This window comes from Ursus maritimus, unplaced genomic scaffold (genome assembly GCF_017311325.1).
Source record: "Ursus maritimus isolate PB19 unplaced genomic scaffold, ASM1731132v1 scaffold_29, whole genome shotgun sequence".
NCBI lineage: Eukaryota > Metazoa > Chordata > Mammalia > Carnivora > Ursidae > Ursus > Ursus maritimus.
The window spans coordinates 30,940,237-30,962,437 of record NW_024425452.1 but is presented as its reverse complement, the minus strand read 5'-3'; the positions used below and the strand labels follow the sequence as shown (position 1 = coordinate 30,962,437).

Genomic DNA, 22,201 nt, shown 5'->3' with positions numbered 1-22,201 from the left:
TATAATATATATATATTTAAAATAGTAAAGCATAAAGTGTGTGTGTATATATATATATCCCTTATATTTTTTTAACGATGGATTTAGATACCATTTGTACATGGTGAAACTCACTGCTATTTATTGAGCTTCTAGTACAGGACCCTTATGAACTATGAAATGCTGTAGTGTGCATTTTATATACCTTATTTAATGTTCATAGAACCCCCATAAAGTAGGTATTATTTAATCATTCCATGATGCAGAAATAGACTAAAAACTACACAGCTGGAAAGTAATGGAGCTGGGACCTAATCCAGATCTTTCCCCTTCCCACATCAGCGACCTTTTCCTAACACAGGACGGGCTTCCTGTTCATACAACAGATACTGTTTTACTGTCCAGTAATAATAGCAAACATTTATTGGATGCTTACTAAGTGCCAGGGACTATGTCTAATACTTCATATGTATTATCACATTTAATCCTCATGCTCCTTTGGAGCGCATACTATTATTCCCTTTTTCCAAGTGAGTGAACTGACTTTTCTTGGATCTTCTCTATCAAGTACTAACCCTTCCAAATTAAACCTCAGAGTAATCAGTCTTCAACTTGTAACACTCACTGATTCACTCAGCTCATCTGTGTTACTATCTTTTCTCCTTTGCAGCTTCCGAGTCCATCCCTATTTACCTGCTCTCTGTGGGAAATTTTGTCATTTCTCTCACTTTCTACCTCTCTCCTGATCTCTGTTTAGGCAAACTTGGAACCAAAATTCTTCTTTCCTTTTTTCTGTTTTTGAACTCCTCCATCCATTCTTTCAGGCTTTTAGGTGACTGTAATACCACCGAGTTACATAAAACATTTTTGCCCTCTTGTTCTAACTGCTTTCAGACCATTTGCCCCCTCATCCCCTCAAATGCTGCAGCTTACCCTTGCCTGGCTGGTAAAGACCTCCATCCCTCCTGTCTGCCCATCACGCACTGACCTCTTGTTCATTTTTTAGCCCAGCCTTTGCCTGGTCCACCCCTGCAAGGGCTGCCCTTCTCTTGCATTCGTCCAGGCACTCTTTCCAGCTGAAACCATCATCTTCTTTCCTGAGGACATAGGGGAGGTTAAAGCAGAAATTTTCCCTCCTTATCCCCCTGACTCAGTAGGAACTGATTGGACCCTCATTCATCTACCACCTTCAGAATCTGTGCTTTAGTTCTAGAGTATATCTTGGATTGTTATCTATCCATTGTATCCAGTTCTATGAAGACCCTTTCTCCTCTACGTCTGCCTTTTTCACCTCATTGATATCCAAGATCTTAGCTGGGGTGGAGAATATATCCATCACATTTTAGACTAGAACCTAGAAGAGGCCTTATGGTGTTACTTGGTTTATCCCTATCATAGAGATGAAATCCTTCTCAGACTCTTCTTGACAACAGTTACCTACATTTTTCATGAAAAATTTCTCTTAACAAATGTTTGAGGGTGCTGTGTACTAGACATTGTTACACAGATACATCAAGGAATAAGGACTGTGGCTGTGGCCCTCCTGACCTTTATAATAAATGGCGGAAGACATTACCTCCTTAAGAAAAAGACTGCAGTTTCCCTTTGGGGGATCTCTAGTGTATAATGTGACATTGACTGTTATTTTTGGGTAGTCAGTAAAGGAAAATGGATTTTTAACAATATCACTTGTATATTAGCGGTTAGTAGAGAGGTTTAAAAACATGGTGTCAATTTGCAGCTGTTAGTTCCAACATAGTAAAGAAGGATGAATAGTTTTGGAGAATAATATATAGTACATACTTCTTCATGTCTTGAATATACTCCTAAAGCTACTCAGTATCTTTAGTTGGTTGTTAGGCATGTGTTTTTCTTTTGTTTATGGCAGGTTAAATAGATGTAGATGTTGTTAAAAGAAAAAAAAGTGATTCATTCAGTAGACTCTAGGAACAAATAAATAAAACAAACTTTTATGACTCGGTTATATATTATATAAAATAGGTCCACATTTATGAGTAGACTAGAGCAGTTCTTAGATCTTAATGTGTAAATCACCTGGGACTCTTACTAAAACGCAGATTCTGGCATAGTAGGTCTGGAGTGATGAGTTTCTTTATTTCTAGTAAGTTTCCAGGAGATACTTTTCTGCTTTGGTACCACACTTTGAATAGCAAGGGAATGGAGGATTCCTAATTTCTTTGATATTCTGCTACTATGTACAAATTTGGAAAAAGAAGAATTAAAAGTGTTCTTAAGCTATTGATTTAAAAATATATTGAAGAAAACCGAACAATAGCATGCATCTCTATAGAATATTTAGTTGTTTTTTTTACCCCAATAGAGACTTTCTATATCTTTTAGGGCCATATTGATCAATAACTCTCGCTCAGTTTACCTGAATCAAAAGGGCAGTTGAGAAATGTCTCCAATATCTATTCTCACAGTAGTAGTTGCCATTATAATATTTATTTTCTAGATACTTTGTGGCCTTCATTTGGTCTGCTAATCTTCAGCCATTTGCTGGGTTCATCCACTGTTGCAAGCCTTTGTGGCTTTAGAAATAACAATACTGCCCCTGCCCAGTGTGTGTGGGACACACTTAAACAGACTAAAAGGACAGTTGCATGGTATGATAGAGGTAATCATAGTGTGCTTTGAAGGTTTCAAAAGAAATACATATTCAATGCTTTTTTTTTTACAGATTTTATTTATTTATTTGACAGAGCGAGAGAGACAGCCAGCGAGAGAGGGAATGCAAGCAGGGGGAGTGGGAGAGGAAGAAGCAGGCTCCCAGCGGAGCAGGGAGCCTGATGTGGGGCTCGATCCCAGGACTCTGGGATCACGCCCTGAGCTGAAGGCAGACACTTAACGACTGAGCCACCCAGGCGCCCCCATATTCAGTACTTTTAAGTGCAAAAAGAGTTAATGTTGGAGGGGATTCTTACAGAGGGCTATCGATTTGAACCTCAAAGCAACTCTGTGGTTTGGGTAATCTTATTATTACCTGCATTTTACATAGGAGGAATTGTTGGCTCCAAGAGTTTCAGGTCCAAGTCATGGGGCTAGCACATGACAGATAGACCTGGAATCTGGTCGTTCTTAATTCAAGTCCTGTCCCTTGCCTTTTTACCACACTCCCTCTGTTCCCCGTGTCTTCTTAAGTCATCATCCGACTAGGATTATCTCCTGGTCTTGTGCTTACTCTTGTTAATTCTAGGAATTTGGATGTCCTAAAAATTAAAAATTTTACTGTTTCTTTTGGGAGATGATAACTAGCTTAGACTACTTAGGGGATAAAGTTCATTCTGACTGGCAGACACCCTGAATTTTAATAAGCTTTAAGAAAAATCAGCCTTTCCAAAACAAAAAGGAGGCCTATTAGAGATCTTCCTTTTTTTTTATTTGAGACAGAGAAAGAGAGCATGAGTGGGAGGGAGGGGCAGAGGAAGAGGGAGAGAGAAACCTCAACAGACTCCCTGTTGAGCAGGGAGCCCGACGCAGGGCTCAATCCCAGGACCCCAAGATCATGACCTAAGCCGAAATCAGGAGTCAGACGCTCAACTGACCAAGCCACGAGGTGCCCCAGCCTATCAGAGATTTTTAAGGAAGTTCTTTTAATATACATAGGGATAATTTTCTGTAAGAATTAATTGCAGTTGTTTGTATATAAGTAGAGGTTTCTAAAGGACTTGGATTACTTCAGAACTATTGGATTACAAATATTATTTATTAAAATCTGGTTTACATTTTTGTAAAAAAGAGTTTTTTTTTAAACAGCCTCTCTAATTCAAAATTCAGATTTACACTTGTTATGTATTGTTCTCCTGAATAAATATAGAGTGTGCTGTCTTCTCAGTATGTAAGTTATAAAATGTTCTGTTTTCTCAGCTTAAACTCTTACATTTATGTATGGTATTTTCTCTTTAATTTGGTTAAACTGTTCTCTTGGAAAAGAGGATTTAGTGGTTTGATTATTGTCAACGATAATGACAGTGCCAACATTTATTGAGCTCTTATTCTGTGTCAGGCACCATACTTTTAGCAATATCTTATTCCTTCTAACAACCCTGTTATCATCCATAAAGCCAAAGAGACTTATGTAATTCACTCAGTGTATTTACCTAGTAAATGAGAAAGCTAAGATTCTAATGTTGATAGACTGACTTGAGAGTCAATATTTGGAACCTAGATAACTTCTCTAGATCAGGAATAAAAGTCCCAGAAGACATCAAAGGACTTGACTTTTAATGGAAGGGGCTCAGATTATTCCTGAGATAAGACACACCTGTGTGAAAATGCGGCATGGGTAGAGAATAGGGTACAGCAGAAGGAACAACTTCGTGGCGTTCATGTGTGCTACAGCTTTTACATTTAACCATCGCACATCAGCCCTGTGACGTAGTTACTATTTCCTCATTGAAAAGAAAAGAACAAGTGATTCTCCATTTATAATCATCAGTTGCCTACCCCATCATTTTGAAAACATCGTACTCTCTTGCTCTCCAAAACACTATTTTCTCTCTTCCTTTTTCTCTGCTTGCTTCACTGCCATTTCTCCCACTCTTCCCTTAAGTATTCCTCAGGGTTCAATCCTTGTTCATTTTATTCTCTCATTCCATGTGCTCTTNNNCCCTCATGACCTCAAACTCTGATGTGATTTTCATTGCCATCGACTCCTCCATGTGTCCACAGTGCTGGTAGCTCTCTGCAGCTGCAGAGCCTACTGGGTAACTCCACCCAGCAGGTGTCCACAAGTACTGCAGACACAGGATGTTTAAACATTCACCCAGTCATCTCCTTCCAGATCTGTTCTTCCTTTAGGCTCTGTCCTAGATCCTCCTTTCACCATGTCTGTCACCAGCCGTGCCAGAATCTAGGAGTAATCCTGAACTTTCCTTTCACTCTTAACTCTTACATCCATTATCAGTCACCAAGTCTGTGGATTTTACTTTCATATCTGCCTATCTTGACCATCACCAGTGCAGCCCTCTAACTTCAGGTTTCCGTAACTTCTGCATTATAATGGTGTCCAAGCTGGCTGCCCACCAGAATCACCAGAGGAACTTTGAGATCACAGTCTTGGGCCCTATCCAGAGAGATTTTGATTCAGTAGATCTGGGGTGGGGCCTAAGAATCTACACTTTTAACAAGCAGATGGTTCTTATGTGGGTGGCCCAACAACATAGAGATGTTTGAGAACCACTGATCTGACTGGTTTCCCTGTCTCTTGACGTCTCCTCTTCCCCTTCGGTCCATCTCCCATGGCTTCTGCCATTATCTTTTAAAAGCTAAATGTGATACCCTATTTTTAACCAATGAAGCATCTCCCCGTTATCTACCAGACAGATTCTAGCCTCTTCAGTATAGTTGGTAAGACTCTCCCAGGTCTGCTCTGACCCGTAAGGCTCTATTCATTTTCCTTTGTAAATATCCTCTACCTCGGGCCTGCTTGATTTCCAGAATAAATGTGTTATTTCTTGCTTGGGGGCTATTTATACACATGGTTCTCTCTGCAAGAAGGCCTTCCTCCTCTCTGTCTGTTTGGCAAATTCCTCTTCTTTTCTTCAAGAAACAGTTGTCCCCTCTCACCTGCCCTACCACTCTTCTTAAGACTGGCCTCTTGTATTACACTCATTATCCTGCAAAGCAATAGATCTTTTATGTCTGTAAATGAGTTTTGAGAGGTCAAGAACCAAATAACCTGCCCCAAACCACTTAGCTCAGAAGGGGTGGAGAGTCTGACCCGAAAGTCTGTTCTAGCTATCTATCATGCTGTATGATTTTAAGATGCAGATCAGGTTAAAAATAAAAACCTGTTGGTGGAGGGTATTTGAAGGAAACCCCACTTCAGATATACCATTTTTCCTCCCACTTGTATGAAGGTATAATTTACACATAATAAAACTAACTCTTTTTAGTTAACAGTTTGTGAGTTTTGACATACAGTTGTGTAACCATTACATGACAAACACCCACAGTTGTGTAACCATTACATGACATTTATCATACGGATAAAATTGTTTGATTAGTGAGCTAACTAATGTTTGTAAATAAATCAATCCTACTTGGCATGAGCTTTATGAAATAATCAAAATGTTCTAAATAGAAACTATATCCTGAGAAAAGTTACCCCTTAAGTGTCCATAAGGGTTAAGATAACGTGTCTTAGTAATTCTTATTATTAAAATATAATCTCTTGCTCCTGAACTTGTTTTCTATAATACTTAGCTTTATGTTTGCTTAAATTTAATTTGAAACTAGGATAAGGAACTCATTGTGAAAGAAGACACAACTCTTTCTACTTCACTAAGACCCACTGCTTAGAAATTTTCTGAATTTAGGTGTAATTCAGCTTCCTAAAACTCCTTCTCATTGGTTCTAATTCTACACTCTAGAAATAAAGAATAAATCTGAGCTCTCTTTAGGTCTTTTAGCATTTGATGAGGCCTCTTTCTTTTCTCCAGGTTAGACATCCTTAGTTTTTTCCCCACCTTTCTTTGTGGCATGGCCTCCAAAGCATTCATGCGCCTAAACCAGCTCTGTCAGGTGCAGCACCTAAGAAAGTGTGAGACTTGGTGTGAGGAGCTCTTGTCCTTCTTTCTACTAAAGGAACTTTTGTAGGTCTCTCTTATTTTCTTTCCCTTGAAGAAACATGATTGATAGTCACAGTTCTATCTTAAAATATCACTTATACCAATAACTGAGGAAGAAATTGTTGGAAATTGTTTCCCTTAAAATGAATGGATGTGAAGACTGAGGGTACTGGAATTTGACTTCTCTGAATCTCACTGTTAGAGTAAAGAGACATATCTAAGTCTAAATCTAAAATTCTACAGCCTCTGTTAGGTAAAAGTTTACATGTAATGGCTTAAAATTGTTAATAAGCTCAAAATAAGGGCAAAATCACTAACGCATGAAGGCATAGACATGTTAATAAACATATTAATAGTTATAAAATATAGGACAATTTGACAAATAAATCAACCGAAGTCAGTTTATATTTGTGCCATATTGATCCCCACCCCCCGCCCAAAGCTTTGCAAATAGAGAATTCCTAAGAATGTTATATAAAACCCATTTGAATCTTAGTATTCTTTGATGACAGAGTTTGACTTCAGTGGTGGCAGGAAGAATAGGGTTTCAAATGAATTGTTTTTTCTCTCTCTTTTTTTCCCCTAATAAATTCATGGTATGGAATCCTGTTCATAACTGGGTAGAGGGTTGCCTGGGTGGCTCAGTCAGTTAAGCATCTGCCTTTGGCTCAGGTCATGATCCCAGGGTCTTGGGATAGAGTCCCAGTCAGGCTCCCTGCTCAGTGGGAAGTCTGCTTCTCCCTCTGCCCCTCCCCACTACTTGTACACGCTCTCTCGCATAAATAAATAAATAAATAAATAAATAAATAAATAAATATTTAAAAAATAACTGTAGAATTCAGATACTGACAGTATACTGGAAATATGTCTTCTTTTTACTCTAATGTGCATAATCTATATTTGCATTCAGTTTAACTCAAATGAATAGAAGATTTAATTTACCCTTGAAATATGTTATTTGAAACAAACAAACAAAACTCATAGAAAAAGAGATCAGATTTGTCCTTACTAGAAGTGGAGGGGAGTGGGGAGTGTTGGAGGAAGGTGGTCAAAAGGTACAAATTTCCAGTTAGAAACTAAATAAGCCCCCGGATGTACTACTGTGCAACATGATGACTGTAGAACACTGCTGTGTGATACACAGGAAAGTTGCTGAGAGTAAATCCTAAGAGTTCTCATTACAAGGAAAACATTTTTTTCCCTTTGTTCTTTTCTTCTTTCTTTTTTTTCCTGTTGTATCTGTATGAGAAGATAGATGTTAGCTGAACCTATTGTGGTAATCATTCACAATATATGTATATCAGACCATCGTGCTGTACGCCTTACACTTACACACTGAAGTTTGTCAATTATGTCTCAATAAAACTGGGAGGGAATTCTAAGCAAATACACACATCTTTCTTGAAGAAAGGCAACACATAAAAATATGTTATTGAAACATGTGAGTTCATGAAAGGCTGGATAATTCATTATTTTAGAGTTATATAAAATACATAAAATTTCAATATTCATGATTTTCCTTTACTATCCTAATTCCACAATTCCACATTTTTTCCTCTTTTCTTTTCTTTCTTTCTTTTTTTTTTTTTTTTTTTTTTGTTCAAGACTTGTGGGGGAACCCGTTATTAATGGTAAATTTTCATATCATTGTGTGACACTGTAGTGACTTACTCAGTCCTTTTAAGTGGAAAAGGAAACAAGTAAAAGAAGCTTGGATATTCGAATCTTGTCAGAAGTACTAAAGAAAAACTTATGCAAACTTAGAAAGACACAAATAACTGCAAAGACATGGAGAAATACCGCGCGAATATCATCGCAGGATGGGACTGTGATACTGCGCTTCAGGGAGCTGACAGTTACTACAGCTTCCATAATGCTCCCTGGAGGTGGAAGTTTTAAGAGCGTTCCGACTCTGGTGAACTGGAAGGGCTAATCTGAGAAAGAGATGATGGGAACTGTGGCCTTTTATAGGCTGAAGACAGGGTTTTGTTAAGTGGTTGCTGATGCAATGCATGACTTGCACTGTTGGATAAAGAAATGGGGGCATTGCCTTTTGTCCCTGGGAAACGCAATGAAGTAAAGACACTGAGCCTTATGGAGAGAGCACACATGTACCCCCTAAATACTGGACTGAAGTGTTGTTGATATCAGATTCAAGTTGTATGTGAGCATAAAGGAGGATCTGGGAAGAGCTTTAGGAAAAGGTTGTTGGACAAAGAAACCTGGAATATCAATAAATATACTGTTGACTTTTATTTGAAGGGTTAGAGAATAAAGGACTAATATGAAAAAAATTACCCAATCATCATTTACTCATCAAATGTTGTTTAGGCACCCAGATAAGCCTTGCAGTACACAACTGAGAAACCCAGCCCCTGCCTTCAGGGGGATTGCATTTTCCGGGAAGGTCGCAGGACAGTGTGATGAGTGCCATGGTGGAGCAGAAATGTGCAGGAACTTGTGTGCACGATGGGTCCCCTGGCCAATGAAGATTGCCCATTTTTTGGATCCAGTTTTCCTCACCGTCAATTCCATTCTTCCTCCTAATTATCATTTTTAAAAGTAACAATTTTCCAAAGTTAAAAAAAAAAAAACCCAGAGGATTGTCTAGTTTCTTGCTACTCAGAGGGTGGTCCATGGAATATTGACATAGTATCAGTTGGAGTTTCCTAGAAAATGCAGAATCTTCCTAAGAATGGGCTACACCCCAGACCTACTGAGTCAGAACCTGCATTTTAACTATGCCCCTCTCCCCTGTGATTCTTTTTCTCATTCAAGTTGGAGAAGCACAAACTCATTCCCCTTCTCTCCAACAGGTTTTACAGATGAAGGGATGAGGACAGATTGTGCCCTTTAAGTCCTCTGCACACTAGCAGAGCTGATATTAAAACTCAGCCCATCTGTTTACTGATAGAGTCTAGAATGCTTTTTCTAATATCTATTATTTCTTATCTACTCCCCTCTACCTTTTTACTTTTCTATTGGCCTCTGTTAGTGTTTCATATTGTCAGATCTTCAGCTTCTTACTCATGTCTCTTTCTCTCACTTTCTGAGTTCCGTGTTTAAACTCTCTGTTGAAGGAGAGAATGGCATGAGCTAAACCACACTGTATATCAAAAAGAATGAGCATTTTTATTTATTCTTGATTTTGGGAAAATTTCTGGACCTGTTTCTCTCATTTTTTTCTACTTGTTGCTCAGAACTTTGAAGTCAGCAGGAATTCTGTGTGTGATTAAGAGTGATAGAACTGGGGCACCTGGACGGCTCAGTTGGTTGAGCGGCCGACTCTTGATTTTGGCTCAGGTCATGATCTCAGGGTCCTGGGATTGAGCCCCATGTTGGGCTCCATGCTCAGTGAGGTGTCTGCTTGAGGTTTCTCTCTCTGCCTCTCCCTCTGCCCCTTCCTCCACTCGCACGTGCTCTCTCCTTTCTCTCTAAATTAAATGTCTTTTTTAAAAAAAGAGTGATATAATCTGTGATATTAGAAATTAGAATCTCCTTACTGATGAATTTATATTCCTTTCTTTGTTACATGATAACAGAATCCTTTTGCTCTTTGTATCAAACGCATGGAAAAAAACAGTGTCTACTCTCTAGTTTCTGGATAGGAATAGGAAGCCACAACTACTCCTTCTCTAGTTCCTAAAATAAGTAGAGCAGGGCTTTAGGATTTAGGAGTTTGTCTTAAGTGTTTTTCCTATAGAAAATAAATATCTAAGTAGATAAATACCCTGTGTTTTAAGGGAGACTTTATCAGAGAGAAATATATAGCAGGATAATAGGGCAGTAATAAAGAAAAGCAAACAATCAGTTATAAGACCATAGTGGTACGATGCCTTCAATAAAAGTCAGCCACTCATCTTTTAAGCCACACCCTCTCACAAGAGGATCATTCTCTCTTGTGTTTTATTTTTAACTCTGCAATATGTTTTGATTTGAGTGACAGAACCATTATTTCCATGAATAGATAGATAGTAAGCCTCTCCTGTAAACTCTGAAATAAAGTCAGTTTTTGTTTTTTCTTGTTTTCATATGTGTTTTTCTTTTAAGTCACTAGTGCATCTTTGTAACAACTCTTATTTCATAGAAACCATAGTTATGTCACTTCCTGACTTTGGAGACTGTGATTAAACATTGTTCCATTTCTGTTTCCTTCCTATTATCTTATTTTATATCAATAGTGTATAGAAACAGACTAATTTTAAGTAAGATATTTTGAAACCTAATTATCTAATCCAGTTATTCTGCATATGTATTTTTAGTAAAACTGACAGTTTAAATGGTGGGACATTGTAATGAGCAATTAAGTTGAATTCATTTAGGCTAGGTCTTAGGAGCTGACTGAAAGGTAGGATTTTTTGTTGTTGCTGTTTTAAAAATACATTCTTTTCCTCAGCATAGAACATAGAAATGTTTTTGTATTACCAAGCATAAACTAGATATAAGATTCACAACCTATAAAATGCTGTTTAGGTTTTAGAAATATAAATTTCAGAACCTTTTTATAATGTATTAGAAAATAAATTTTTGTTAGCCCTATATTTCATTATCATTCTTCTCTTAGAAATGTTACTTGTGGCAGAACTCTTATTACAGAATTGATTCAAGGTTGCATATTTGAATATTAAGGACAGTTGACTCATTAAATGAAATATTTACACATATATGAGGTAAATGCTTATAGCTTTAGATAAAAGGATATAAGTTGGTTATATTCATGGCTAAATAGGCTTGTGCTATCAAAGAAAAAAAATGTCTTGAATATGGTGATTTCCATTTAAAGAAATCATAGAACTGTAATCCCCCTAATTTTTTTCCCCAAATATAACTGTACTCTTGTCCTCAGTATCCAAAAATATTCCAGGGAATGGCTTCCATTGCTCTACCTCTTCAGTTTACTATTCTTTTCCTGCTTTAAGCAAGGAGAGAACAGCTTCCAAACTGTACTGATACATTTCACATGTTTAATATGAAAGACAAGTTTCTCCTTAAATTATTTATTTTCTGTCTGTGAAGTCTTTCATTACCTTTTCATGGCCAACTTGTCCTATATTTATAACAAGGATTATTTTTGGTCTGTGTTCTCTAGGTCTCTATAAAACTTAATGTGTGCTGTATGTAATGAAACATTATTTTCTAAAGCTACTCACAAGAATTGGTCTCATTTCTTTGGTTTTAATGCCATGTATTTTTGTTGTGACTCAAAGAAAAATGGACCTACATTTGGTCAAATTAGGAAAATAGCTAAGTTGAAATATTATAATTCTTAACAAGTTCATTCCAAACAAATTTATTGTTTAATGAATTTAATGTTATTTTGTTCTCTGTAGATAAACGTGTGGAGAATTGGCCTCTGATGCAGTCTCCATGGCCTACACTTTGTATAAGTACTCTTTATCTCCTGTTCGTGTGGCTGGGTCCAAAATGGATGAAGGACCGAGAACCTTTCCAGATGCGTTTAGTGCTCATTTTCTATAATTTTGGAATGGTTTTGCTTAACCTTTTTATCTTCAGAGAGGTAGGGTTACTAAAGTCACCTTATTATTCCCCAGGGTCATTGAAAACTAAGAAATTAGAATATGTAAAACCATCATTGTAATATTGTATCCCAAGATAACTGTTGGCTATTCTAAAAGTAAATTTTACTTTATTGACATTTTTCATGTTTGGATCACAAAAATCTGAAACATATGGAAAGTATAGGACAGTTGTTTAAAATGGAATGTTGAAGCAGACACACTGGATTCCAAAATAACCGTTATTAACCGGCAGTAGACATTATTTAACTTTTCTGAGACTTATTTTCCCCATCTGTAAACTGGGGATAAGTACCTGCCCCTTGATCAGAGTTAAGTGAATTTTTTCATAGCATTTGGCACATATTAAGTAGTAAGTAGTTGTAGCTCTTTATTTATAATTCTTTTTTTTAAAGATTTTATTTATTTATTTGACAGAGATAGAGACAGCCAGAGAGAGAGGGAACACAAGCAGAGGGAGTGGGAGAGGAAGAAACAGGCTCATAGCGGAGGAGCCTGATGTGGGGCTCGATCCCATAACGCCGGGATCACGCCCTGAGCCGAAGGCAGACGCTTAACCGCTGTGCCACCCAGGCGCCCCTTTATTTATAATTCTTATGCAGCATTTTCAGGTTTGGTAACTGATCAAAATATGTAGATGTAAAATACTGATTTTGAGTTAAATCCTATTACAAATGTCATTGTATTTCGGGTTGGAACAAAAATGAGTTAACTGTCATACACGGTTGCTGCTCATCACCTGTGCTTTTCTGGATTCCAGCAAGTTCCTCATGACATTCTGAAAAGAAATCCTAAAGGTTAGATTGACAGAGGCATTTTTTAAGTTGTAAGAGTGGAAAGAATTTGTTTCCCAAGTGGAAGGAATTTGTTTCCCAAGAGACTCCTCATTAAAATTGTGTATGAACCCAGAGAACTGGATTGGTGATGCTAGGAAAAGAAGCACTACTCTCCTATAAAGAAATCTGTAATTGACAACTTAGTCTATACAATCTCAACTTCATAAAAACTTTAATTTATTTGGATACTTTGACATTGTTTGTTAGATACAAACCACTCTGGATCAAGAATAGAAATCAATGCAACTGTTAGATCCAAGTCATGGTTAATCAAAATTTCTCTTACTATTATAAAGCACTGAGTTGAAGTCTCAGTGCAAGAGTTACACGTGATTTTTAATTTAGATTTCAATTTTAGAATAAATTGACATAACAACTTTTAGAAACTCCAACACATTAAATGTTTAATGCATTTCAATTTTTTTAGACAAAATTGCTCTTTAAAATAATCTGAAAGGTAGCATGTTGTATTTAGTGTTTTTAAATTCTGTATCTACTAAAACTTTATTTTAAATATTATTCTCCTTTTTCCCAGTTATTCATGGGATCATATAATGCAGGATACAGCTATATTTGCCAGAGTGTGGATTATTCTGATAATGTTAATGAAGTTAGGGTAAGTACATTCAAAATACCATTTAATCAGTAGAAGTGAGTTTAATTTTGTAATCCCCCTCTGAAAGACATACTTTCGTAGAGTGGTAAAGTATAGGATTGTGTTGTCAGTAAAGCTATGCTTCTCTTTAACAGTACATAACTGAAAATGTTTTCATAGCTATAGTGTCCTGTTTGATTGTGTGAGAGTGAGTACGTGTTGGATTACTAGAATGCAGTACTTAAGAGCAAAAAAATTCCATGTTTAGTGTAAAGATGACATTTTGGATGTTTGTGTTTTGGGTCAAAGTAGAAACTAATAAAGAGAGTCTAATTCATTTGTTAAGAGTCTGAGGAAAAACAAATGTTGTATAAACTATGTAATGTTTAGTAAGTTAAGCAAAGCACAATTTGTATAGGTATAAACTCAGTTTTTATTAATTTGCAGAAAAATAAACCATTGGTAATATAATGTTATATTTTACTTTCTAGTCACCCTTGACATACAAGGATTTATAAACAGATGTCAGTTATATACTGTCTTCTTTGTTGTTTGTACATAGGACACACATCATAGAAAGTACTTAATGTAAAAAATGTTGAGTTTAGGTTACTCTTATATAGGGTTCCTATAAAACATTTTAAAACATTTACAGAGGTCACCTCTCACTGGATCCTTGGATCCTTAATCTCAGCATGTAACATAATCTTTCTGTACCATCTGGTGTCTTAATTAGAGCCCAGGAAAAGAAAAGACTTATTCATGTAAGTAGGATTATATTTATGACCTAGGAAATATTTGTTATTTTTGTTTGTATGTCTTAACTTACCACTTTAAAGATTTTACCGCCCTATACAAAGTACTGTGATTAGGTATTTACTTTGTTGCACATGTTAAAGTGAGAGACAGAAGCCCACAAAGATCAGGTCCCGCACACATACTTGCAGGAATATCTGAGGAATAGTACAGGCTAAGCATGAACAACTGAAATACATTTAAAAAGTAAATATCTCGGTTTTTCTGCCGCATTGAGAAACATAGCAGTGTGAAGGTGTTTGTAGCTCTATGTTCAGCAGTTTGGTACTTCATGACATCTAGCTATGTAAAAGACTAAATATTTTCTCTAAATTGTTGCCACTGGGTAAATGTAGACTTGGATTCTTTCTTTCCTATTTTTCCCCCATGGATAGACGCCTAGGTTTCACACCCACTTAGGCAAAAATGATTCCGTGCCTTGTACGTTTTATGCAATAAAGATTGTTTAGGACTAACTTAACAATAAATAGAAAACCATAGGATAGTGTCACTCTGCTGTTTATAACATGCTTTTTCCTTTCTTTTTACAGATAGCTGCTGCTCTTTGGTGGTACTTTGTATCTAAAGGGGTTGAGTATTTGGACACAGTGTTTTTTATCCTGAGGAAGAAAAACAACCAAGTCTCTTTCCTTCATGTATACCATCACTGTACAATGTTTACGTTGTGGTGGATTGGAATTAAGTGGGTCGCAGGGGGACAAGGTGAGCATTTGGGGACATATCTGCATATATTAAATCATGTATATGTGTTGGGTGGAAAAGTAATGAGAAGCTGGAAATTTGACTTGGTCTTTAACTTGCTTTCATGGTTAATTATTTCTTTGTTAATTTCATTTTAAAGAAATATGAAGAAAAAAAGAAATTTGAGGAAAGTAAAGTTTTGGCTTTTTATCTGTGGCTACTTAAATACCTAAAGATTTGCCTCAGATAAGCATAAACTAATCTTAAATGTAGCAAATAATATTTTGATGGGGAGCAGGTATAGTGGTTCTGATTCAAAGGACACTGAGCTAGGTGTGCCTGGGTAACTCAGTCAGTTAAGCATCCAACTCTTGATCTCAGCTCAGGTCTTGATCTCAGGGTCATGAGTTCAAGCCCCACATTGGGTTCACACTGGGCGTGGAGCCTACTTAAATAAATGAATTAAAAAAAAAAAAAGACAAAGGATACTAAGCTTTAACTTCTCAATTTGAAGTGTCCATCTCCAGTCCAAGCCCAGAGCCCACTCTTGCTCTAAAAGGGGCCTTAAATGAACCTGTTGGTTCTTACTCAAAGGAAATTGTAAATAGCCTTGTTAAAGAGGATCTAAATTCGTAGTTTGGTCAAAATATGTCTTCAGCTTTTCAGATGCCTGTAAATTGAAGACGATTTACATCACTGAGCTGGAAACAATTTCTCTGTTGGGGACCCAGGGTATGGGTCATTATGATAGTACAGCTCACCTTCTATTTTCATTTAAAACTGTTTAGAAACCTAAGAAATAAGTACTATTTCGTCGTTGATATGTTTATGTTGATATGTTGGTATGCCATCTAAAGGCAATAATGAGGCTTTAAAAATCTATTTTTTAAAAGGTCCTTTTTATTTTATTATTATTTTTTTTAAGTAATCTCTATACCCTGCATGGAGCTTGAACTTACGATCCCCACCACGATCAAGATTCCTATGCTCTTCCAACTGAGCTAGCCAGGTGCCCCATTAAAAATCTATTTAAACAATTATATGTACCATGACTTTTCCCCCCAGCATAATTGCATGAATAATATAGGCAATAGTTCTATATTATGGCATACTTAAGTCACTGAGGTACTCCATTTAGAAACTTGCCACTGTGAAAGTTCTTTGCATTTGAAGAACACTCATTTTTATTTATATCCTAAAAGCCTGAGTCTAAACTTTAAAAATACCTAACATGATCTGAAGAGAAGTCTTTTCCATCACTACTGCTTTATAATTTTTATTCCTAATCTGTACTCAAGATTAAATGTTAGAAAATAATGTGGATTTGTTTATTTTATGTCCAGATGGTTTATAGCCTATTAAAGTTTTCTGTATCTTGTAATTCTGTTTTTCTGAAGCATTTTTTGGAGCACAGCTGAACTCCTTCATCCATGTGATTATGTACTCATACTATGGGTTAACTGCATTTGGCCCATGGATCCAGAAGTATCTTTGGTGGAAACGATACTTGACTATGTTGCAGCTGGTGAGTTAAATGCTTCTAAAGTTTCTTCTGGCAAAACACTGCAGATATTTGAATTTACTAATTTTAAAGGGCTGAGTTATCCTCAACAGTTTTCTGTTACAAAGTTGACTTTCTCTGTGCTCCAGCAGTGGGAGTTGAGTCTGCTTGGCTCTGAGTTTCTTGTTCATAGACCTAGTTATCACTGCCGCTAATTTCTTTAATGTTCTTAAAAGACTAAACACAACTCTTGTCTAAGACAAATGTTCTTTAAAAGTATCTGTGAAATGGATGAGTCAAGGTCTAAGCACACCATAAAGTATATAGACTCATATATGACCGGAAAAATAATATAAGTTCTCTCTCAGGTGATTTTTTTAACTTAAAAAGTTATTATTAGCTTTCTTCATCCTGCTCTTGTTTGAATTTTGTTTTCTATTCCATTTTTCAGTCTTTGTTAACAGATCCCATACATTTAGTATATAAAGGTTGGAGAGAAGGCACACAACCAAGGAAGGGGTGGGGTAAAGGAAGGGAACGAAGACAAGAGAATGCCTCTTAATTCTCTAATACACAGTCTTTAGAGAGCAGAGCTAGGTATTTTCAAATGCTGGCCTTTAGAGCAGACGATTTTCAGCACATACCCTTGGTGGGACTTCTTGTAGCATCTGCCTACCTCAGTGAGACATTCAAGCAAGGTGCTAGCCCAGTCATCAAACTGGAAATCCCGAACCAACCTGGTAGCTATTCTTCAAGCCTTGGAATTTATTATAATTTGCTGTAATCATAGCATGTGCACAATTTATCAGTGGAATCACATTTGGAAATATTATTCATCTCTGCTTTAAGTTGCTAAACAGCTGGCTGGCTGAACAGGAAACACAACTTTTGGGGAATGCTGGGTGGGAAAGATTCATTTGTAACTAAAATGCTACAGGAAGCTTCCTCCAGTTTTTGTGTAAGCTGTTTATATAGTTTGTGTAATTCATTTCTCTCAGTAATTAGAAAATGGGCACAGGAAAATGAAGAAATGACAAAAGTCATCTGAACTCTTTAATCTACTTTGTTGGAGTCCTCACTTAAGTTTCCTTGAGTGACGCCATACTCAATCACACCGATATGCATAACCTTCTTGGTGGTTTAGGTTCTAAGAACCATTGTGAAATCAAAAGTTCTTAAAATCTGGATTTGCCATGGAGAATTTAAAGTGTTTTAGTCTGATCTAAATTTGGGGTTTATGTGGAATAAATTATTTTAATCATATTTAATATAATAATTAATATGGATAATGCTATGCTTAAAAGAGAAAACACAATTGCCCATTCCAAATAGGATCTTAGTTTCATGAAAAGTAGAACATTTCCAAGCCAGAAGTTCTCACAACAGTTAAACATGTAAGTTAATCTTGTAAAAAGTTAACCCTTGTTAACCTGTGGAATTCATAATTCTTCTACTGAGAACCAATCATTTATTAATATATTGGAATTTCAACTGATTTGTTTTATCTGAATTACAAAGCATCTTAATTTTGACTTTTCTTCTTTTACAAACTTTTAAAGTTGAAAGTGAATCTTTTTGCACTTAAATATCTACCAAATTCCACCAAGAATCTTAATTTGTAAAGGATAGTGTTAATTCATTTAGAGAGGGAGAGAGCAAGCACACGGAGCCAGGGGGGGTGGGTGGGAGGGTAGAGGGGGAGAAGGAGAGAATCTCAAGCAGATACTGTGCTGAGCATGGAGCCCTACATGGGGTTTGATCTCATGACCCATGAGATCATGACCTGAGCTGAAATCAAGAGTTGGACACTTAACTGACTGAGCTCCCAGGTGCCCCAAGGATAGTGTTAATTCAAATACAGTTTTACTTGTGTGCTATTTTGTAAGAAATAAATAATGAACCCTTTTGATAGGTTCATTTTTAAAAGTATATGTACCATTCTGCTGATAGTTTTGTGGAAAGAAGTCAGTCTTAAATGTGGGAGGAAAACAAATATCAAAAAGAGTGTATGGTACTATTCTCTCAGGCCACTGATAGTCCCTCTCATTTATGACATCATTCATTATTACCCAACAAATACTCATTTAATCCAAATCCCGTGCCAAGGACTCCTCAGGGAGCAACACAGTGCCATACCCTCTGAAGTTATATACTAGTGGGAAGATGGACAACCAAGAAGTTAAGAATTCCAGATAGTTTTGTTATAAAGAAAAGAGCCCTCATTAATGGGATTGAGAGGGCCAGCTGGATGGAGTTCCTTTGTCCTGGCAGGCAGGAAGCCCTTGCTGAGGGGGTGACATCTGAGCTGCAACCTGGTGGATGAGAGGGAGCTGGAGTCTACTGAGCTTGGGATGGTGTGGCAGGATTCAGGCCTATCTTAGCGAGATAGAAGATTCTGGTGGTGTTGAAAGTTACTTATTCCTACATCGTTTTGTTTTTCAGATTCAGTTCCATGTGACCATTGGACACACAGCACTGTCTCTTTACACGGATTGCCCCTTCCCAAAATGGATGCACTGGGCCCTCATTGCCTACGCGATCAGCTTCATATTTCTCTTTCTTAACTTCTATGTTCGGACATACAAAGAGCCTAAGAAAGCAAAAACTGGGAAAACAGCTGTGAATGGTATTTCCGCAAATGGTGTGAGCAAATCAGAGAAACAACTAGTGATAGAAAATGGAAAAAAGCAGAAAAATGGAAAAGCAAAAGGAGAGTAAATTGAACTGGGCCTTAACTGTTGTTGACAGTGAGGAATCTCCCGTTTCATATAAAATTTCAGGGAAAACAGAAGCAAATGAGGGTTTGGGGGTGGGGAGAAAAAGGCAAATGTGCTCTATGTCTTAGTAACCTTTAGATAGAGTAAAGCGTTAAATACAATGCCCAGATGTTTTATTTATGAAGTTTTATTTTAAACATTTTTTTATTAGCCTTGATGTTGTCCAGACCAAAGGAATCATTATGTGACTTTGGAGGCTCTCCCTCTTTTCACATCCGTTTGTCTAATGCATGAGATTTTTCATGTATCTTATATACAGTCATTCTTCAGTCTGATGATCACAGAAACACAGTAAGAATTTTTTGGCTAAATTACTATTACCTACTGATTACAATCAGTTACCTTATATTTCCTGGTCCAAAGCTGGAACTGTAGATACTTAAAAATTTGCACATTTGAATTCATTTGCTGACTGGAATGGTCGAATCTCTCCACCTCTAGTCTGAATATACCCTTTTGGTTGTAATTAAATTTAAAAAATCTGATGATCTCTGTAGATTCTTAGAGGCTTGATGATGATGGTGTTGGTGAAAATAAGAAAGAATTACAGTAAAATCCTGTCTAGCGACCCAAAGGTCACCATGACTTGCGGCACAAATCACTGGGGGAAACAATTTTTGTGATGAAAAGGCAGCCTTTCAATACTCCTATTACTATCAGAAATATATTATGAAAATTAAGATTATTGTCTGATTGGAACATGAAACAACTTATGTTTTTATTAGTAACATCATAAAAGAGTTACATTTACGTGCTGTTAGAAGAGAGTATGTTGATTTTTATCAGGCTTTCCTTGTTTTGATTTGTGGCTGTTACCGATTTTTCGTATGTGGAAATATACCTACCTCTTCTGTTGGAAAGAACATTTAAAATTAAATAAATTTTAATTAAAAAATCAAGGAGTCCTCTAATGTAAATTTTAATATTAACTTTCGAATCCACTAGTATTTTTTTTTTTTTTTTTTTGCAAATAGCATACACCCAACTTTTCTGGGAAACTATCCTTCTCTTTCAATGTGTTTAATTTTGGAGTGATATTTTCCTTATGACAAAGTTGCAAGATCTTATTTATTAACTAGATATGAAGTATAAACCCATTTTGGTGCAATATTCTTGACTCCTTGGTGCTAAAGATCATTAAATTTAGTGTGTGATTGTTACAAGGTGTTAATTGTTAAGACACAAAATGAATAAAAGTAAGAGTAGGCAGAACCAGAAAATGAAGTTTACTATTTACAAATGAAGTGTTTCGTGTAATATAAGTGAACAACTGGAAATACACTAGCAAAGAGAACTTGTACATTGTCTTATTGCATAGGTTAAATTGTTAAGGGACGTTGACCAGGGATCATTACAGAAAGAGAAAATGTGACAAAAAAAAAAAAAAAAGCATGAATATATCTAAGTATCTCAACATGTCAAAACTGCATGTGCAGGATGTATGCTGTTTGTGCAGACAAACTATTTTAGAATATTTTGTAAACTATAAAATATTTATTGTGCGTTAAAATTACACACTTTCCCCCCCGAAGGCATGAAAAATACAGAATATTTGCAACACTTATAACGGTTTGACCTGAAAGGATCTGACACATTTGTCTTTGCTGCTCGGTGTGTAATGACTAAAGATTTGTAAATCTTTGTGAACATTCTGTACTGTTCCCCAAACCTATTCATTCCCTGCTACCTGATTTCAGCACAATAAATATACAACTGCTGTGGGAAAAATGATTTTTTTTTGTTAATCAGTTTATTATGTAAATTATCTGCTAGATGTTTATTTGATTCGGTTGTCAATATTTAAAATTCTTTTCTGCCAATTTCTACTGTAGAAAAGAAGTGAAACTAGAAGATTATTGGAGAAAAGCTTATTTTTTTAATGGTGGCGTGTTTTTACTTTAAAAATTAGTTGCTTTTGGAAGAGCTTTTGGATCCAGACATAAAACATAATTTTCTTCTAAACTGTACTTACATTTGTCATTTCAAATGTAAGCTTTAACACTTTTTAATACTGTGGGTTTTTTTGGTTCCAAAAATAAAGTGGAGGAGCTCTTATGTTCTTACATTAGATCATTCAGCTCTTACTACAGTTTTTATGGTTCTTTATAAGATGACTGTAAGCTGTGATATGCAGTCTGTTCTGGCAGCTTTCATAATTTCTCAGTCATCACACTGAGTTGCATGCCTCATTCCTAAAAATCAGTGGGGGAGGACTGCATCCTTTTTTTGGTAAAACTTTGTCACTAACTAAGGAAATGTTTTCTTACACAGAAAACAGGGAATTTATTAAATATTTTCAATGGCTAGAAATACCTTAGGGCATGTACAGTACATTTTCCAGTAGAATCACTAATGACTGTATCTCTTCTTTTTTCTCTTCTGTGCTACTGTTGACTTTGTTTTGCTAATGGACACTGACTGATGACTGGTTTCAGTTTAGAGTTATTAATTCAGTAATTCTCTTTTTCTCTCCACACATTTCCTAGGTATTCAAAAATATTTTCCTGTGGACTTTTATATTCACATTTTAGAACATAGAATCTAGTGTTTTGTAGTTTATTGGGAATATTTTAGTTTACAGATTTGTTCCATATATGCGACTCAGTTATCCTAGAAGTAAGAAAGAGAACCTAGAGGTGGAAGTGATTTTTGCTGCCCTATCCATCTGATAATACAACAGTCCAGGCATTACATGTGTACTGATGATTGGGACCTTTGTGAGAATGTGACGTCATGGGGAGTTGTCCTGCTCTCTCAGCTCATGTCTTGTTGTAGCCTAAAGCTCAGCCAGCTGAATTCCTAATACTGTCCTTATCGAGAAAAAGATGGCCACAGATTGTGTAGGAGCTCAAGTGGAGTGCTAAGTACAGACCTGGGGAGGTAGAC

General features: G+C 36.4%; 1 protein-coding gene across 1 annotated transcript in view; it reads left to right on the top strand.

Annotated features, from left to right (window-relative positions):
- The window catches only part of ELOVL4 (ELOVL fatty acid elongase 4), a 31,072-nt gene extending 10,026 nt beyond the window's left edge, over positions 1 to 21,046 (top strand). The window contains exons 2-6 of the mRNA XM_008684854.2: positions 11,903 to 12,090; positions 13,481 to 13,561; positions 14,887 to 15,058; positions 16,435 to 16,562; positions 18,981 to 21,046. Of these exons, the coding sequence (XP_008683076.1) occupies positions 11,903 to 12,090; positions 13,481 to 13,561; positions 14,887 to 15,058; positions 16,435 to 16,562; positions 18,981 to 19,256 (845 nt within the window). The 3' untranslated portion in view covers positions 19,257 to 21,046. The remainder of the gene's footprint in view (positions 1 to 11,902; positions 12,091 to 13,480; positions 13,562 to 14,886; positions 15,059 to 16,434; positions 16,563 to 18,980) is intronic.
- Positions 21,047 to 22,201: the final 1,155 nt, after the last annotated feature.